Source organism: Pseudopodoces humilis, chromosome 1 (assembly GCF_049639895.1).
Source record: "Pseudopodoces humilis isolate 2021_Gansu_Grassland_sample_001 chromosome 1, ASM4963989v1, whole genome shotgun sequence".
NCBI classification, from domain to species: domain Eukaryota; kingdom Metazoa; phylum Chordata; class Aves; order Passeriformes; family Paridae; genus Pseudopodoces; species Pseudopodoces humilis.
The window spans coordinates 13,123,259-13,136,176 of NC_142200.1; the positions used below are offsets into that span (position 1 = coordinate 13,123,259).

At 43.3% G+C, this 12,918-nt stretch overlaps 1 protein-coding gene across 1 annotated transcript; it reads right to left on the bottom strand.

The window, feature by feature from the left end:
- Positions 1–6,610: 6,610 nt before the first annotated feature.
- Positions 6,611–12,205, bottom strand: CCN3 (cellular communication network factor 3). The gene is made up of 4 exons (XM_088057601.1): positions 11,824–12,205; positions 11,316–11,567; positions 9,725–9,933; positions 6,611–7,753 (listed from the first exon to the last, which is right to left on the bottom strand). The coding sequence occupies exons 1-4, from the start codon at positions 12,188–12,190 to the stop codon at positions 7,457–7,459; spliced, it is 1,125 nt and encodes a 374-aa protein (XP_087913727.1). The 5' UTR covers positions 12,191–12,205; the 3' UTR covers positions 6,611–7,456.
- Between the last annotated feature and the right edge of the window lie 713 nt (positions 12,206–12,918).

Below are 12,918 nucleotides of genomic sequence, written 5' to 3' on the forward strand. Positions count from 1 at the left end.
GAAACTTCTGTGTTGTATATCTACACAAAGCAAACAAGGTCCTGGAAGGGGCTGGGCCCTGCCATAACGCTAATAAAAATTTAGATACATTTAAAAATCATACTTCTGGCCTTCCCCGCTGTTGTTGACTCCCTAACCAGTGACAGTTTTCATCAGCAACATCAGTTGGCCTCATCCTTTCCGGATGCATCCCTGCTTTCAGCAGGTTGTCCTTGGCAAGGCCGAAAGACCCGCAGCCACCAGGTGTCCCCCTTCTCCTTGGTTTGCAGGAGAACTGAGCCAGGCCGCCGAAACTCTTCTTTCCTTGTAAATTTGAAGCGAAATACTGCTTGTAATTCTGGCCCCAAGTGATGGGCTCTTCTATCTCTCCTCTAAGAAATGCAGCAGTGGCAAAGGCAGCCCTTAGCATGGTGCTCTTATGAGAATGACAGAGTTTAATGTACAATTGCAAACCCACAGCCCACAGAGTGAGAATATAAGCTGCAGAATGCTAAATACTTGATGCAGAATACCTTCCTTATATTAAAATTCTGATTTTCTTCCCCAAAGAGGTGTATTTTATTTCTGAGGTGGGCAGTCTAACATGTTACAGTCTGAAAGTACAGTTTTTGCAAAGTGGTGAGGGTCCAACTTTTCAATCATTTCAATGATCATACAAAGGCAGTTCAAGGAATTTAATTCTGCCTCAGTCTATGTAAGGGTTTCTGTGTTTTGCATCTTTTCACAAACTCCCAACTTTATATTAAAGTTCAATTCTTTAATTAAAACTGAGAGGGAAAAAAAGCCAAAACAACCCAAAATAGAGATCCTCCCACAGGGTCTAGCATACTTTTTCTTCTGTCCTGATGATCAGAGCACAGTCCTGGGTATGTGTAGCCTCAAGCCTTTGTTTGGCCTAACGGATGGATTATTTCTGAATTTCTATGAATCAAGCAACATGAAGTGCTGAGCCTGGATATTAACTGAGCCAGACCCAGAGGTGTAGGAGAGCAAATCTCCCTCAATTAACACTTTTTATTTTCTTTAGAAAATAATTTAGTATATCCTTCTAAATATTCTTTATCTTTTACCAGAAGAAAAAATAAATTTTACATACTTAAAAAAAAGCTCTCATTAGCTACAATCAAATGGACTGCAATGGACACAGCATGTATCCTGAAGGCTGCAAGTCCCATGGAGAAATGGAAAAGGCAGGATGCATGGATGCATGGGTGCATAGGTAAGGCCTCTGGAAAGGGATATGCATGTGCATGCTTAATTTACACTTGAGGGCACAGTGGAAGTAATAATAAGGAGCAGGATAAAGAAAACACAGAAAAAATATGGAAGAGGGTGGAAAAGAGTCCTGGCACACAGTGATAGCATGAGAGGCTACAGAAGAGAAGAGACAACATGACACCAGAGATGCAGTTGTCCATGTATGAACTGAAATGCAGTGCTTTGGGGAAAATACTTTATTCTGACATTGAAAATAACAACAACCAAATTAATATCTGTGAGCACTGAGGTCAGTGGAGTACTTTTCTTTATTTTGGTGTGACGATTTGCATGTCCAAGGCAGAATAAATCTATGACTTGGGAAATAAATAGGAGTGGTTTTTTGCCTGTTTCTAACATACAAATAATTCAGTTAAGTCAATTTGCCAGCAATGGCTACTCAGTACTGTTTCTCTGAGTGGAGAGGCTTAGTGTGAGATTAATTTCGTGCTCTCCAGCAAGCTCACTGGCCAGAAATATGCTGAGCTCCCTCTACAGTCCATGGAGAATAAGAGATTTTAACCACGTGTTTAATGATAAAGTAACAGACTTATCTCTAACTTTACATATTTATAGAAATAAAAATTTTAACATCAGCAATTTAAACTAATATTAAAAATGTTTATTAGATACCTGCAACTAAACACTTCCATGCAGTTGCATGTTAAATCTCTTGACTGATATGAGCGTAGTATCTCTAGTCATAGAACAAGTGTAATGCACAAACTGGGATTGATAAAGGGAAAATCAGAGCACAGTTTTCCCTCAGGTCACACTAAATTTTGTGTCTTCAATAGACAGCTCATATTACAAAATCTAGCATGGTGGACATAAGAATGATTTTTTTGAAACAAGAGACAATACAGAAAGCTTTGGTACAAAATAATTATTTTCTTATTAAAAAAAAATAAATAAATTCCAGTGTAGTAAGTTCTCAGAGGAGATAAATAAAATGCTATTTCATGAAGATCACATTTATCATAATACGTAAATACTAGGATCAGAAACAGCAACTAAATATTTTTCCATCCATCTTCTCATACACTGAGAAATTATAGAAAATAGGGTAAAGAAAAAGTATAGCTTGGACTAGAAAGAAAAAAAAAATAACAATATTCTATTTTTCCTGAAGATTTTATTATACATTATCCTACTTCTGGAGTTATACTGGGAAACAGAAAGGGTGAGGCCATGATCTTAGTGAAATCAATTGTAGAATTCTACTAATTTTGAAGTTTTCACTCCGGTGTCAGGCATCAGTGAGCAGGCTCTCATCTGATCTTACACAGTCAGTGAAGGCAAAAAAAAAAGACATATTCTCAATGTCTTTGACTGCTGCCCTAGAGAAATTCAAAGCAGATGAAATGCAAGAAGTATGCTGCTTTGATGAAGTCCTAGAGATGTGAGTTCTGGAAGTGGCTACAAACATCTCAGGCTGCATGTGCTGTGGGGTGTAACACTGGGTGCCATCAACATCCGTCATTGAAGGTGTACTTAGCCTACCAGTTGTTAACACCAAAAAATGTTAAGTGACATTTTTTGGGGGCAGTCTTTAACTGGTAATAGCAAAGGAAAAGCACATTTGTTCAGAGAACATCGGATGAACAAGTCAACCAGCATATTTTGTACTTGTTCCATCAGTACATACTCAGTACACATTGCTGTATGGACCTATCCTTAGAATGTTGAGTGATGTTCTCTGAAATGCTCAGATATGAAATATTTGAGATATGAAAATGAATTGCTGATGTTTGAATAATTTAATTTTTCTTAATCTGTGTAATTTAACTTTGCTTCTTTAGGAAAATCACAGTTCTATACCTGTTCAGGATTGTATCATTTAAGTTTACTTATATAAATCTCACAGATCTGACACACCACTGTTGTGTTTTAATTAAATCAGTGTTAAGAGCTTTTTCAGGAACTGGCTGAAATTAGCCCAAAGATTAAGGTAGTAACTGTTCATATTAAAGTAAAAATATAAATGCATATAACCAAACTGGAAGCAGATGAAAAGATGTTATCAATAGAGCTGAGGTAAAAATAGCCACCAAATTGGTATTTGTATATAATCTAAAAGACAGTAAAACTGGATCAGATCTTTGGCTCCTTTTGTCCAAAAGAAACATTTGTGTCTCCTTCCAAAATACATTTTTTCCTGCTGAACTGCTACAGTAACATAAAAAGACATTGAGACTGCTGTAGTTCTGGTGTTTATAAAGATGGCTAACAAGGATTTGAACACCATAGCACTTCTCTTTTGTGGAGGTTGCAGTGCTCATAACAATGCAATTGCCTTTTCACAAAATGGGTTAAAGGGGTAAAAATCAGGTACATCAGTGCTAAGAAAGGTTACAAGGGTATTTTGGCACTGGTTTACTGAAGTGCAGATTGTAGTTTAAAGTGCTGGGAAAATGGTATAGGCAAAAGGAGTTACTCAAGTTGCTCTTGAGCTCCATGCCATAGTGCACATATTCCCCTTTCCAAATGAAGTGATGGACAATCCACAAGAAGAATCCCAGCAGGAAGCTGCATTTATGTCTCTTCCAAAATATCAGAAATAAAACTGCTGCCTTTGTAGGGGGAGAAAACCCACAAACTTAAGAGCAGTGGATGACCTTAATGTACAAAGGGTGGTGGATTCATATCCCTTTATAACTTGCCTGCATAGTGGAAGCTATTATTGAACTGCTTTTCCTTGGTGCCTGGGCTTTGTATGTATGATCCAATAAAAGTAAAACTTAAGGAATCACATAAAAATATGAATGACATTAAGAGTAAACAGAAGGATAGAGGAGAAGCAACGCAACAATGATAAGCTGATGCAGAAGTATAAATTACTTTGGGTGTGGATGGAACTGAGGAACTGTCAAAATAAAGTGAGTGAACAATTTTACTTCATAGGAAGTCAGTAGTCGACTGCATTCCTCTTTAATTGCATCTGGTTCAGGATTAGCTGGGTTTATTAATCCAAAAACTGTTTAAATTTGTCCAGACATTATTGCTGCATTGCTCAACAGTTGATGCATCTCTTGCAAACCAAGGTGCCTGTAATTTGCAAGGTGACCCTGAGAAATGGTTTGCATTATATTAGAGAAGTATTGCACAAACCAGCCTGATTTTTGGGGTGGAGGGGGAAAGCAGGAGGAGATGCAGGGTGAAAGTGGTTTAAAAAAAATCCTTTTTCCATCTCTCCTGGATTCTGATCTACTCCTTTATCATGTCTCAGGTGTGTTGAAGAGTCCTGGCCATGTTCTGTCTAGGTCTTGGCATTTCCTAGCACAGAAGGTGTTACATTAGAAGATATGGACCTTTTGGACCAGGTCCAGAGGAGAGCTGTGGATGACCTTAATGTACAAAGGGTGGCCATTAAGAGGTCAGAGGAGGGAGGCCAGTCCTCCAAAAGGCTTCCACCTTGGAGGTCTGTTCCCCAAGATAAAACAAAACTACTTAGTCATGGTGACTAAGCTGTGGACCCCTTCCTGCTTTGGGACCCTATGTTATCTCCTTGTGAACTATTTTCATTTTACTCCAGTCTTAAACCTTTGGTCCTTTTCCCAGTTCTCCCCTTCCCTATAAAAACCCTGGCTTTTGCCCAGTTCAGTGGATGTGTCATCACTGGCCCCCTTCACTGAAACCTGCCCATAAAGGACTCTGTGGAACGCTACACGGCCTCCTGTCTCTCATCCACATGTCAGGGGTAACCCATGAATGGAGCTGGCCAGGCTGATCTGAGCTGATCACTACAAGAGCTGAAATCACGTCTAAAAGAGCTGATCACTTGAAGCCTCAGGCTGAGCTCATATGGGTTACCCCTGGCTGGAAACTGCCTGAGACCCCTGGACAGGCGTTCCTTGTGGGGCCCCTATCCGGGAAGTAGGCGGTGGCCAGGAGTTGGACAGACCCCCAGAACCGGCCCCAAAAGAGAGCCACAAAACTGGTCAGAAGAATGGAGTACATCTCCTCTTAGGAAAGGCTGAGAGAAAGGAGTTTTAATTAAAAATAGATAGATTCAAACCAGATATAAGGAAGAAATTTTGTTTAATTTGAGCAGTAAGACACCGAAGAGGTTCCCAGGGAGGTGGTAGATCTCCATCCCTGGAAACAATCAATGTCAGCGTACAGGACTCTGAGCTAAGCCAAGCAGCGGAAGATGTCCCTGCTCACTTTGAGAGGGGTTGGAACAGATGACCTTTAAAGGTCTCCTTCAACCCAAACTATTCCATGACTCTATGACTAGGAATTAAACTGTGCAAGGGCAGGGAGTGTTGCATGTATGCACAAACATAGTCTTGTTCCAGCTGTTTGAAAAGCCTAAGGCAGGCAGAAATGTGTTGATAACAATAGCAATGACTACAGAGAAATTCATCATTGGTGCAGTAAGTGGAGAAAGACATGCAAGTTCCCAGGTACCTGATGTATCCAAACCTTAACTGAATCAGCACCAGGGCCTCATCATTTCAAGGATAACCTAAAAGTTACTAAAAACCTATCAGCTGTTGATGTTTGCTCATAGTTATCTTTACCTTAGGCTTCATTGGCTAAAATGAGGAGTCTGAATGTTCAACTGAATTCCACCTTGTCTCAAGAATTACCAAACCAGTTTGATAGCTCCTTCAGAGGAGTAGAACACTAAGCCAAGTATGTTGTGTCTTTATGCCTTTTTTTCTCAAGACAGAGTTATTTCCTACCACACAATTATAGAACAGTTGTGGTGTAAGTACAACTGCTGTTGCTAACAGATGCACCAGGCTAAACTTGGTCTCACAGTCAAAGCAGCTGAATGTCTCCACAATTGTACTTATGACCTATTGGCACAATTCTGCTACATACATGATTTAATACACATGAAACTGCCACCCTCAGGCTCTTATTTCTTGAGGATACTGCCATAGAGTAGCTAAGACAAACATGGTCACAGGCTGATTTTGTGAGGCTAAAGTGTTGCATTACCCAATGAAATACTTTATTAGTTGTTCAGACCCAAATGTGAACCCAAATGTGAATTGTGTAATCATTCTTCACCACCACCACTATATTTCAGGGCACACTAGCCTTAGTTACATTATCCTATCTTCTAGGCTAACTTGCTCTGGAAGAAATCTCCTTTCTAATAGGTGCCCCACAAATTATTCATCCTTCCCTGTAGCAAGGCACTTCATGACTTTTAAGGCAGCAATTAGGATGAGGTACATTAAGAATAACACGAGAAATCATCTTTTGTTTTTAGGAGTCTGCAAACCCTTTTTCTTCCCATTGCTTTTAGCTATTAAAAGCTAGTAGTTTAAGAAAAACAATTTTAGTAAAAAATATTTTGAATCATATAAAGTTTATTTACTTAGTAAAGGTATATTACAGTATGTACAGTTTCTATTTACATGTACACCTAAGAAATGAAGCACCATAAGATACAGTTAGTATTTCAGAGGAATTTACAGATATATTATTTTTCATCCAAATAATTACATCTACAGACACACATGGATTAGAACCAAATTCTTATACAACACTGACTTCAGTTGGTTTTGGATTAGACTGCTGGTGAAGTTACCAAAAAGAAATTTAATTGCTGTCAGCTATCAACCTGCTATACTTCAGGATAAGAGATCTTACCTATGTCATTTCAGAGGCTATGTGCAATCTTAATCCTCAGAGTCAGAGGTATGAACAGAAGGTACTGTATAAGCCACAAGAATGTAACACTTTCATCAGTAAGATTTTTACTGTCATCAAAAAACAGAGTTTCATTAAAAAGAAAAAAGAACACTGCTGGAGTGTTTATATGCAGTACGGAAAGTGAAGTTAAGAGCCTGGAAGCTTATGTGATGCAGTATTACGTATTCCTCAAGGAACACATTTACTCTCGAGAAGCCCAGTCTTACACCCACTTGCAGCATGATCCCCTTAACTCAAGGGGTAATTCTAGCTGTTGGCTTTGTAATCTTTATGCCACCATCAAGAAAAATAGAAGGCTCTGTCCAAGGTACAAAATTTCCTTCAAGTGAATAAAAGACATTAGGAGGGGACAAATGTAAAATGAGGTATTTAATAAGCTATGGGGGAAAAAAACCACTTAGTTTGAAAGACCATTCTGAAAAATATTTTAGAAGTTTCATATATGCAACTGTTACATTCACCTGATCGTGGGTCAAGTTTTGTATAACCTGCTTATACTTTTTGCACTATCAATTCATACTTTTCATATTTTTGCTTCACTAGATGTGGGATCTAACGGCTGGAAGAAAACAACATTACTCTGAGGACAGTTGTTGTGACAGACACAGGTGTTGATCAACATCACTGGCTTTTTTAGGACTTTGCCCTGGGGGCAGCGGAACTCAACCTGGATGGTTTTGGTGTTGTGTGGGGTGCAGCAGCGCCCGTCGCTGCAGAGGCCGCAGTAACGGGGTCTGTACGTCTGCACACTCGTGCAGTTCTTGTACTCGTAGCGAACAGCCCTCACAGACTTCTTTGTCCGGATACATTTCTTCCCCTTCTAAGAGAAATATGAAGAGACAATAGATATATCATTGCATAAGACAGACAGCATTTGACAACTGACATGCAAAGATACAGGCCTACTCTGAAAATTATTATTTGTTGTCTTTACTCATCCAACAGCAAGAAGATTCTGAAACTGCTTCAGTAGTTACCTACAGGTGACACCTGCACATCTGCTCTTCAACCACCAGTGTGTTATTGGACCAGTAATGAAGGACAAATAATTAAAATCCACTTGTCATCTGAGACAAGCCCAGTCTACATTCATTAAGAAACTATACTCTACCAAAAAACTCCTCAGGCTAGTGTAGTTCCATCAGAGAACCATAGAGTCAAATGAGCAAGTTACAGGACTAGATGCAAGGGGAAAAAAGGGGAGTAAAATGAACTGCAAAGGTCATCACCCATTCCTCTGACTCAAGGCACAACCAGCTCTAGCCATATTATTTTAAACAAATGATTGACTAACTTGTCTGTGGAAGTCTTCCATGATAGAGACCTCATATCTGCCCCAGACAACCCCAAGAGTTCACTGTTTTTACTGCCTGGAACATTTTCACTCATGTCTTAATTTTTATGTGGTCTAAACTCGCCATTTCTTATTATATCCTCCATGGACTCAAAACAGGCTGCAGTATCTGAATACAGTTATGAGAACACATCTCTCTTCCCTTTCATTCAGAAGAAGTTCAGTTCTATCTGGTTTTCCCTAGATAAATATGTTTTCTAGACCTCTGATCATTCTTGTCCCACATGTTTCATCTCCTTTACAAAACGGTATTTAAAACTGCAGATACTGTTCAGCAAAGGCCTTACAAATGCTTTCCAACACTCAGAACATTACATAAATTGATGGGCTTTGTACCTAGCTGCATTTATTCTCCCTGATAGAAACACTTGCATAATGTGTAGAAGTAAAAAAGTCTTTTCCTTTAGATAAAATTTATTTTTTTTAGATCAAAAGTATCAGTTTTGGGTTTGCTTTTGGAAAAAAAAAATCATAAGGATTAAGATAAGGTTTAATTTATCAAGCAGACATTTCACACATTTCTCTGCTGTTCCAGATGCTCAATAGACTAGAAATCTGATATAACCATTCTGTATCACTGAAGCAACTCTGATGTACAGGGTACAGGTAGTACAGTTGCATTTGTGGAGAAGTTGAGACTATGTGAACTGTTGACCTGCACATGCAATACATGTGATCTGTTTGGGATGATTTAAATTATCATAGAAAGATAGACCAGCTTGGGTTGAAAAAGATCTTTAAAGGTTATCCAGTCCAACCCCCTGCAATGAGCAGGGACATCTTCCACTAGACCAGGTTGTTGAGAGCACTGTCCAATCTGACCTTGAACATTTTTGGGAATAGGGCATCGACCACCTCCCTGGGTAACCTGTTCCAGCGTCTCACGACCCTCACAGTATAAAATTTCTTCCTTGTATCCAGTCTGAATCTGCCCCTTTTAATTTAAAAACCATTAGCCCTTGTCCTACCATAACAGGCCCTACTAAAAGTCTGTTCTCTTCTTTCTCCTAAGTCCCTGTCAAGTACTGGATAGGGCTGTAGGGTCTCCCCAAAGCCTCCTCTCCTCCAAATTGAACAATTCCAACTCTCTCAGCTTTACCTCATAGGGGAGGTGCACCAGCCCTTGGTGGCCCTCTGGATTAACTCAAATAAACCCACATCTTTCCTGAGGGCTGCAGAGCTGGACACGGTGCTCTGGGGGGGGGTCTCACCAGAGTGGAGCAGAGGGGCACAATCATCTCCCCTGACCTGCTGGAGGTGCAGCACAAAGCTACTGAGAAAGTCTAACGCTTTACCAAAAACACTCAGCTTGCTGCACTTGTGCTGAAAGATGTATTTATGTACAATTGCATCTGGACCATTGTAGACCGTAATATTGCAACCCTGGAATTAGAGCTGAAGAGATTCTGCTGCCTTGCCTCACTCTCTGCAGCATACCTTATCGGGTGACTCTTCATTTTCACAAGGTCTTATCATGCAAAGCCGTGTCTGCTTCACCATTTCACACTGCTGATTCCTGTTGGTAACGCGGGTGGAAAAGCCCATTCCACAGCTCTTGGAACAAGCACTCCATTCTGTTGTCTGCTCAATACAATTGGCACTTGAATCTGACACATCAATCCCGAGTGTGGCCTCTTGCCTGTAGGCTGAAGACAAAACCCCAGAGAACCTGATTACAAGAAAAACTCACATGAAACCTCAATATCTAATTGAGCTCTATCATATTTGGGAAGGAACATGTGAGACAAAACAAGGTTCAACATCCATGCTTTTGACAGGATTTAGAAATTTTTAAAAGCTGTCTTTTTAGGAATCCTGAGTAGCAACTTCCTAGATCTAAAAAAAAAAAAAAAAGCCCCAAACCAGAAAGTTGCATATCAGTGTAATCAGCAAAGCATTTAGATTCTGTTCACTCAAGTCCACAGCTGGAAGGATTACTGCCACCTTTTAAACCAGTTTAGAACCCTCATAGATTTTTATTCTTCACTCTTTCTAATGGAAATATGTCACAAGTCTGTTCTAAAGCTATGTCATAATAATATCTATATTAGGTAAATATGCTGTAGAAAAGTGTGAAACTTTTTGTTTAACCTAATGTGCTTTACAACTAACACTTCATAGCACACTGAAAAGCTCAATCTTTTCTTCCTCAACCCTTTTATCACTTGTTTTTTAAATGGATTAGCTGAGTTTTGGCATAAGTAACTGCCTAAGATCACAAAGTGCAGTGACTGGAAGAGAATCCAGTGTCCTCCACTCTCAACAGAAAGTTATGAAAATTCATGTTGAACTAATAGTATAATTTAAAGGGGATGGAGAAAATTCAGTAGGGAAAAAATGAAAATAGGGAAAAACTGAAAAGGGGAAAGTATTATCTAGCTTTTTTAAAAGCCTGAGTTCTTAACTTTGGAATGGATTGGGTTTTCTTACAAATCCATTCACTGCGTTTATAACCACTGCCTCTACAAATACTCTGTAATGTTTTTAATGCCACCAATAAACATGAGCACTCTAGCACAGACAGGCTGGAATTCATTGGCATTTTAGCTGCCCTGCTGACCACTTGTAAGAGCTGCAGAATTCAGAAGAGAAAACCCTGTAGACTAAGCTGTTACAATATGTTGTAACATAATCTTGTAGAGCAACTAGCAAGACTGCAGCTTTTTTTTTTTTTTTTTTTTTTTTGGTGTGGGAATGTTTGGAGGATTAGGATCTTGTCCTTGTTTTCTTCTGGTGACAGAACTAATGTGTAGGAGATAAACAGAAATTTAAAAATAGGGAACTAGCTCAATTAACTTTTTAAACTGCTATGCATATTCATCCTCCGAATATTTCTTTTACCTGTTGAGCTCTGCCTTTACTCAGAACCACTGCTATACATACTAGTCACTCTGAATCAGGAAAAAGACCAGAAAAAACCCCAACCATGCAAGCAATGCGCCTTAGATCTGGCAATTCTGTGGATATTTTCACGATGAGATCACCTCCTGCTCACAACGACTATGATAACTGATTTTAGTTTCCTCACCAGCCATAGCAAAACCTCCCAAAATCACTTCATCGTCAGGGTCGCAGACCCACTTCTCACAGCACTCTCCAGGGACCTCGACTTTTCTGGGGAAGGGGCAGTCGGGGCCGGGGAGCAGCAGGTCCAGGTTGCAGCGGGGCAGGCAGCCGATCTGGCCGTCGCGACAGGTGCACTGGTACTTGCAGCTGGGCTGGAACGTCTCCCCGTTGCGATAAATCATCCCATCAAACACGCAGTTGTCTCCCTCCAGCACTAGTGGGAAAAGGGGAGGCATTTCGCAGAAGCAGAGGGCACTCGGATACTCCCCGGACCCCCAGCCCCTCGGGGCCGCACTGGCACCTCCCGCAGCATCGGGACAGCCCCGGTGGTGCTGCGGATCGGCCGCTTCGCCGGAGAGCAGGCGGGAGAACCGCGGGGCAGCGACACCCGCAGCGGGCCCGGCCCGGGAAGAGTCTCTTCCGCCCGGGAGGGCTGCGACATGCGGGGACGTTCCGCCGCCTCCACCTACCCATGCAGATGCCGGCGGCCGCGCCGTCCTCGGGGCCGCGGTCGCAGAAGAGGCCGCTGCTCTCGTCGCAGGGCAGCAGCGCGGAGCAGCGCTCGCCGCGCTGCCGGGCGCACACCAGGCAGCAGGAGCAGCCGTCCAGCACGGCGGGCACGCCCGGGGCGCAGCGCGGCGGCTCGGCCGGGCAGCGCTCGCCGCACGGACGGGGACACGCCGGCTCTCGGCCGCTCACCTGCGGGGACAGAGCGGCCGCGGGGGCCGGGTCACGGGGCCGGACCGGCCGCCGATTCCCCGCACTTGCCTCGCACGGCCGGAGCAGCAGCAGCAGCAGCAGCAGGGCGGGCAGATGCTGCCCGCCGCCCGTCGCCATGGTCCCGGCTGCCGCCTCCCCGCCCGCTCGGCTGTGTCGGCAGAGCCATTGCAGCCGCTTTTATAGAGCCGGCCGGGGACCCCCCTCCGCCACCACCCCCGCACGGCGGGCAGCGCGGGCCGGAGGCGGGGAGCTGGAGCGGGGGAGCTGGAGCCCGGCCGGGCCCTGCGCTCCCTCCGCCACCTGCCCCGGTGGCGCCCTGCCCTGCCCTGCCCGGCGCCGGGCGCGACCCCTCTGCCGGCGGCGGTGCATGGAGCGGGGACCGGAGCCCCGGGGGCAGAGCCGGCCCCTGCCCGCGGCTCGGGTGGTACCCCCGAGGGGGCTGCCGCCCTCAGCCGGTCTCTACGGCCGCTTTCCCGCCCCGTGTGCCCGCAGCGTCCATCCCCACACGGGCCCCGCGCCGGAGGGGTCCCGGTGCTGCCTCGCAGCTCTGAGCGGCCACTCCGCGGTCTCTGGCACCGCCAGCATGGCCGGGCAGTGCTTGGCTGGAAACCAAACGTCTCTCGGGGCTATACTGCTCCTGGCCGTGAAGCGTTTTGGGCTTGGTGGGCACTGAACTCTTCAGTTTCAAGTCGCGGGCACTGGTCTTTACTAGAGAGGTGCAGGTGTATCAGCTGATGGGAAACAGATGTTGCATAGGAGTCCTCCCTGCTCTGTGCAGCCACGGTGTGTTGGAGTGGTCACGGACTATTCAGTGCCTACAAAATGTGTGCAACCGCAGGGGATAT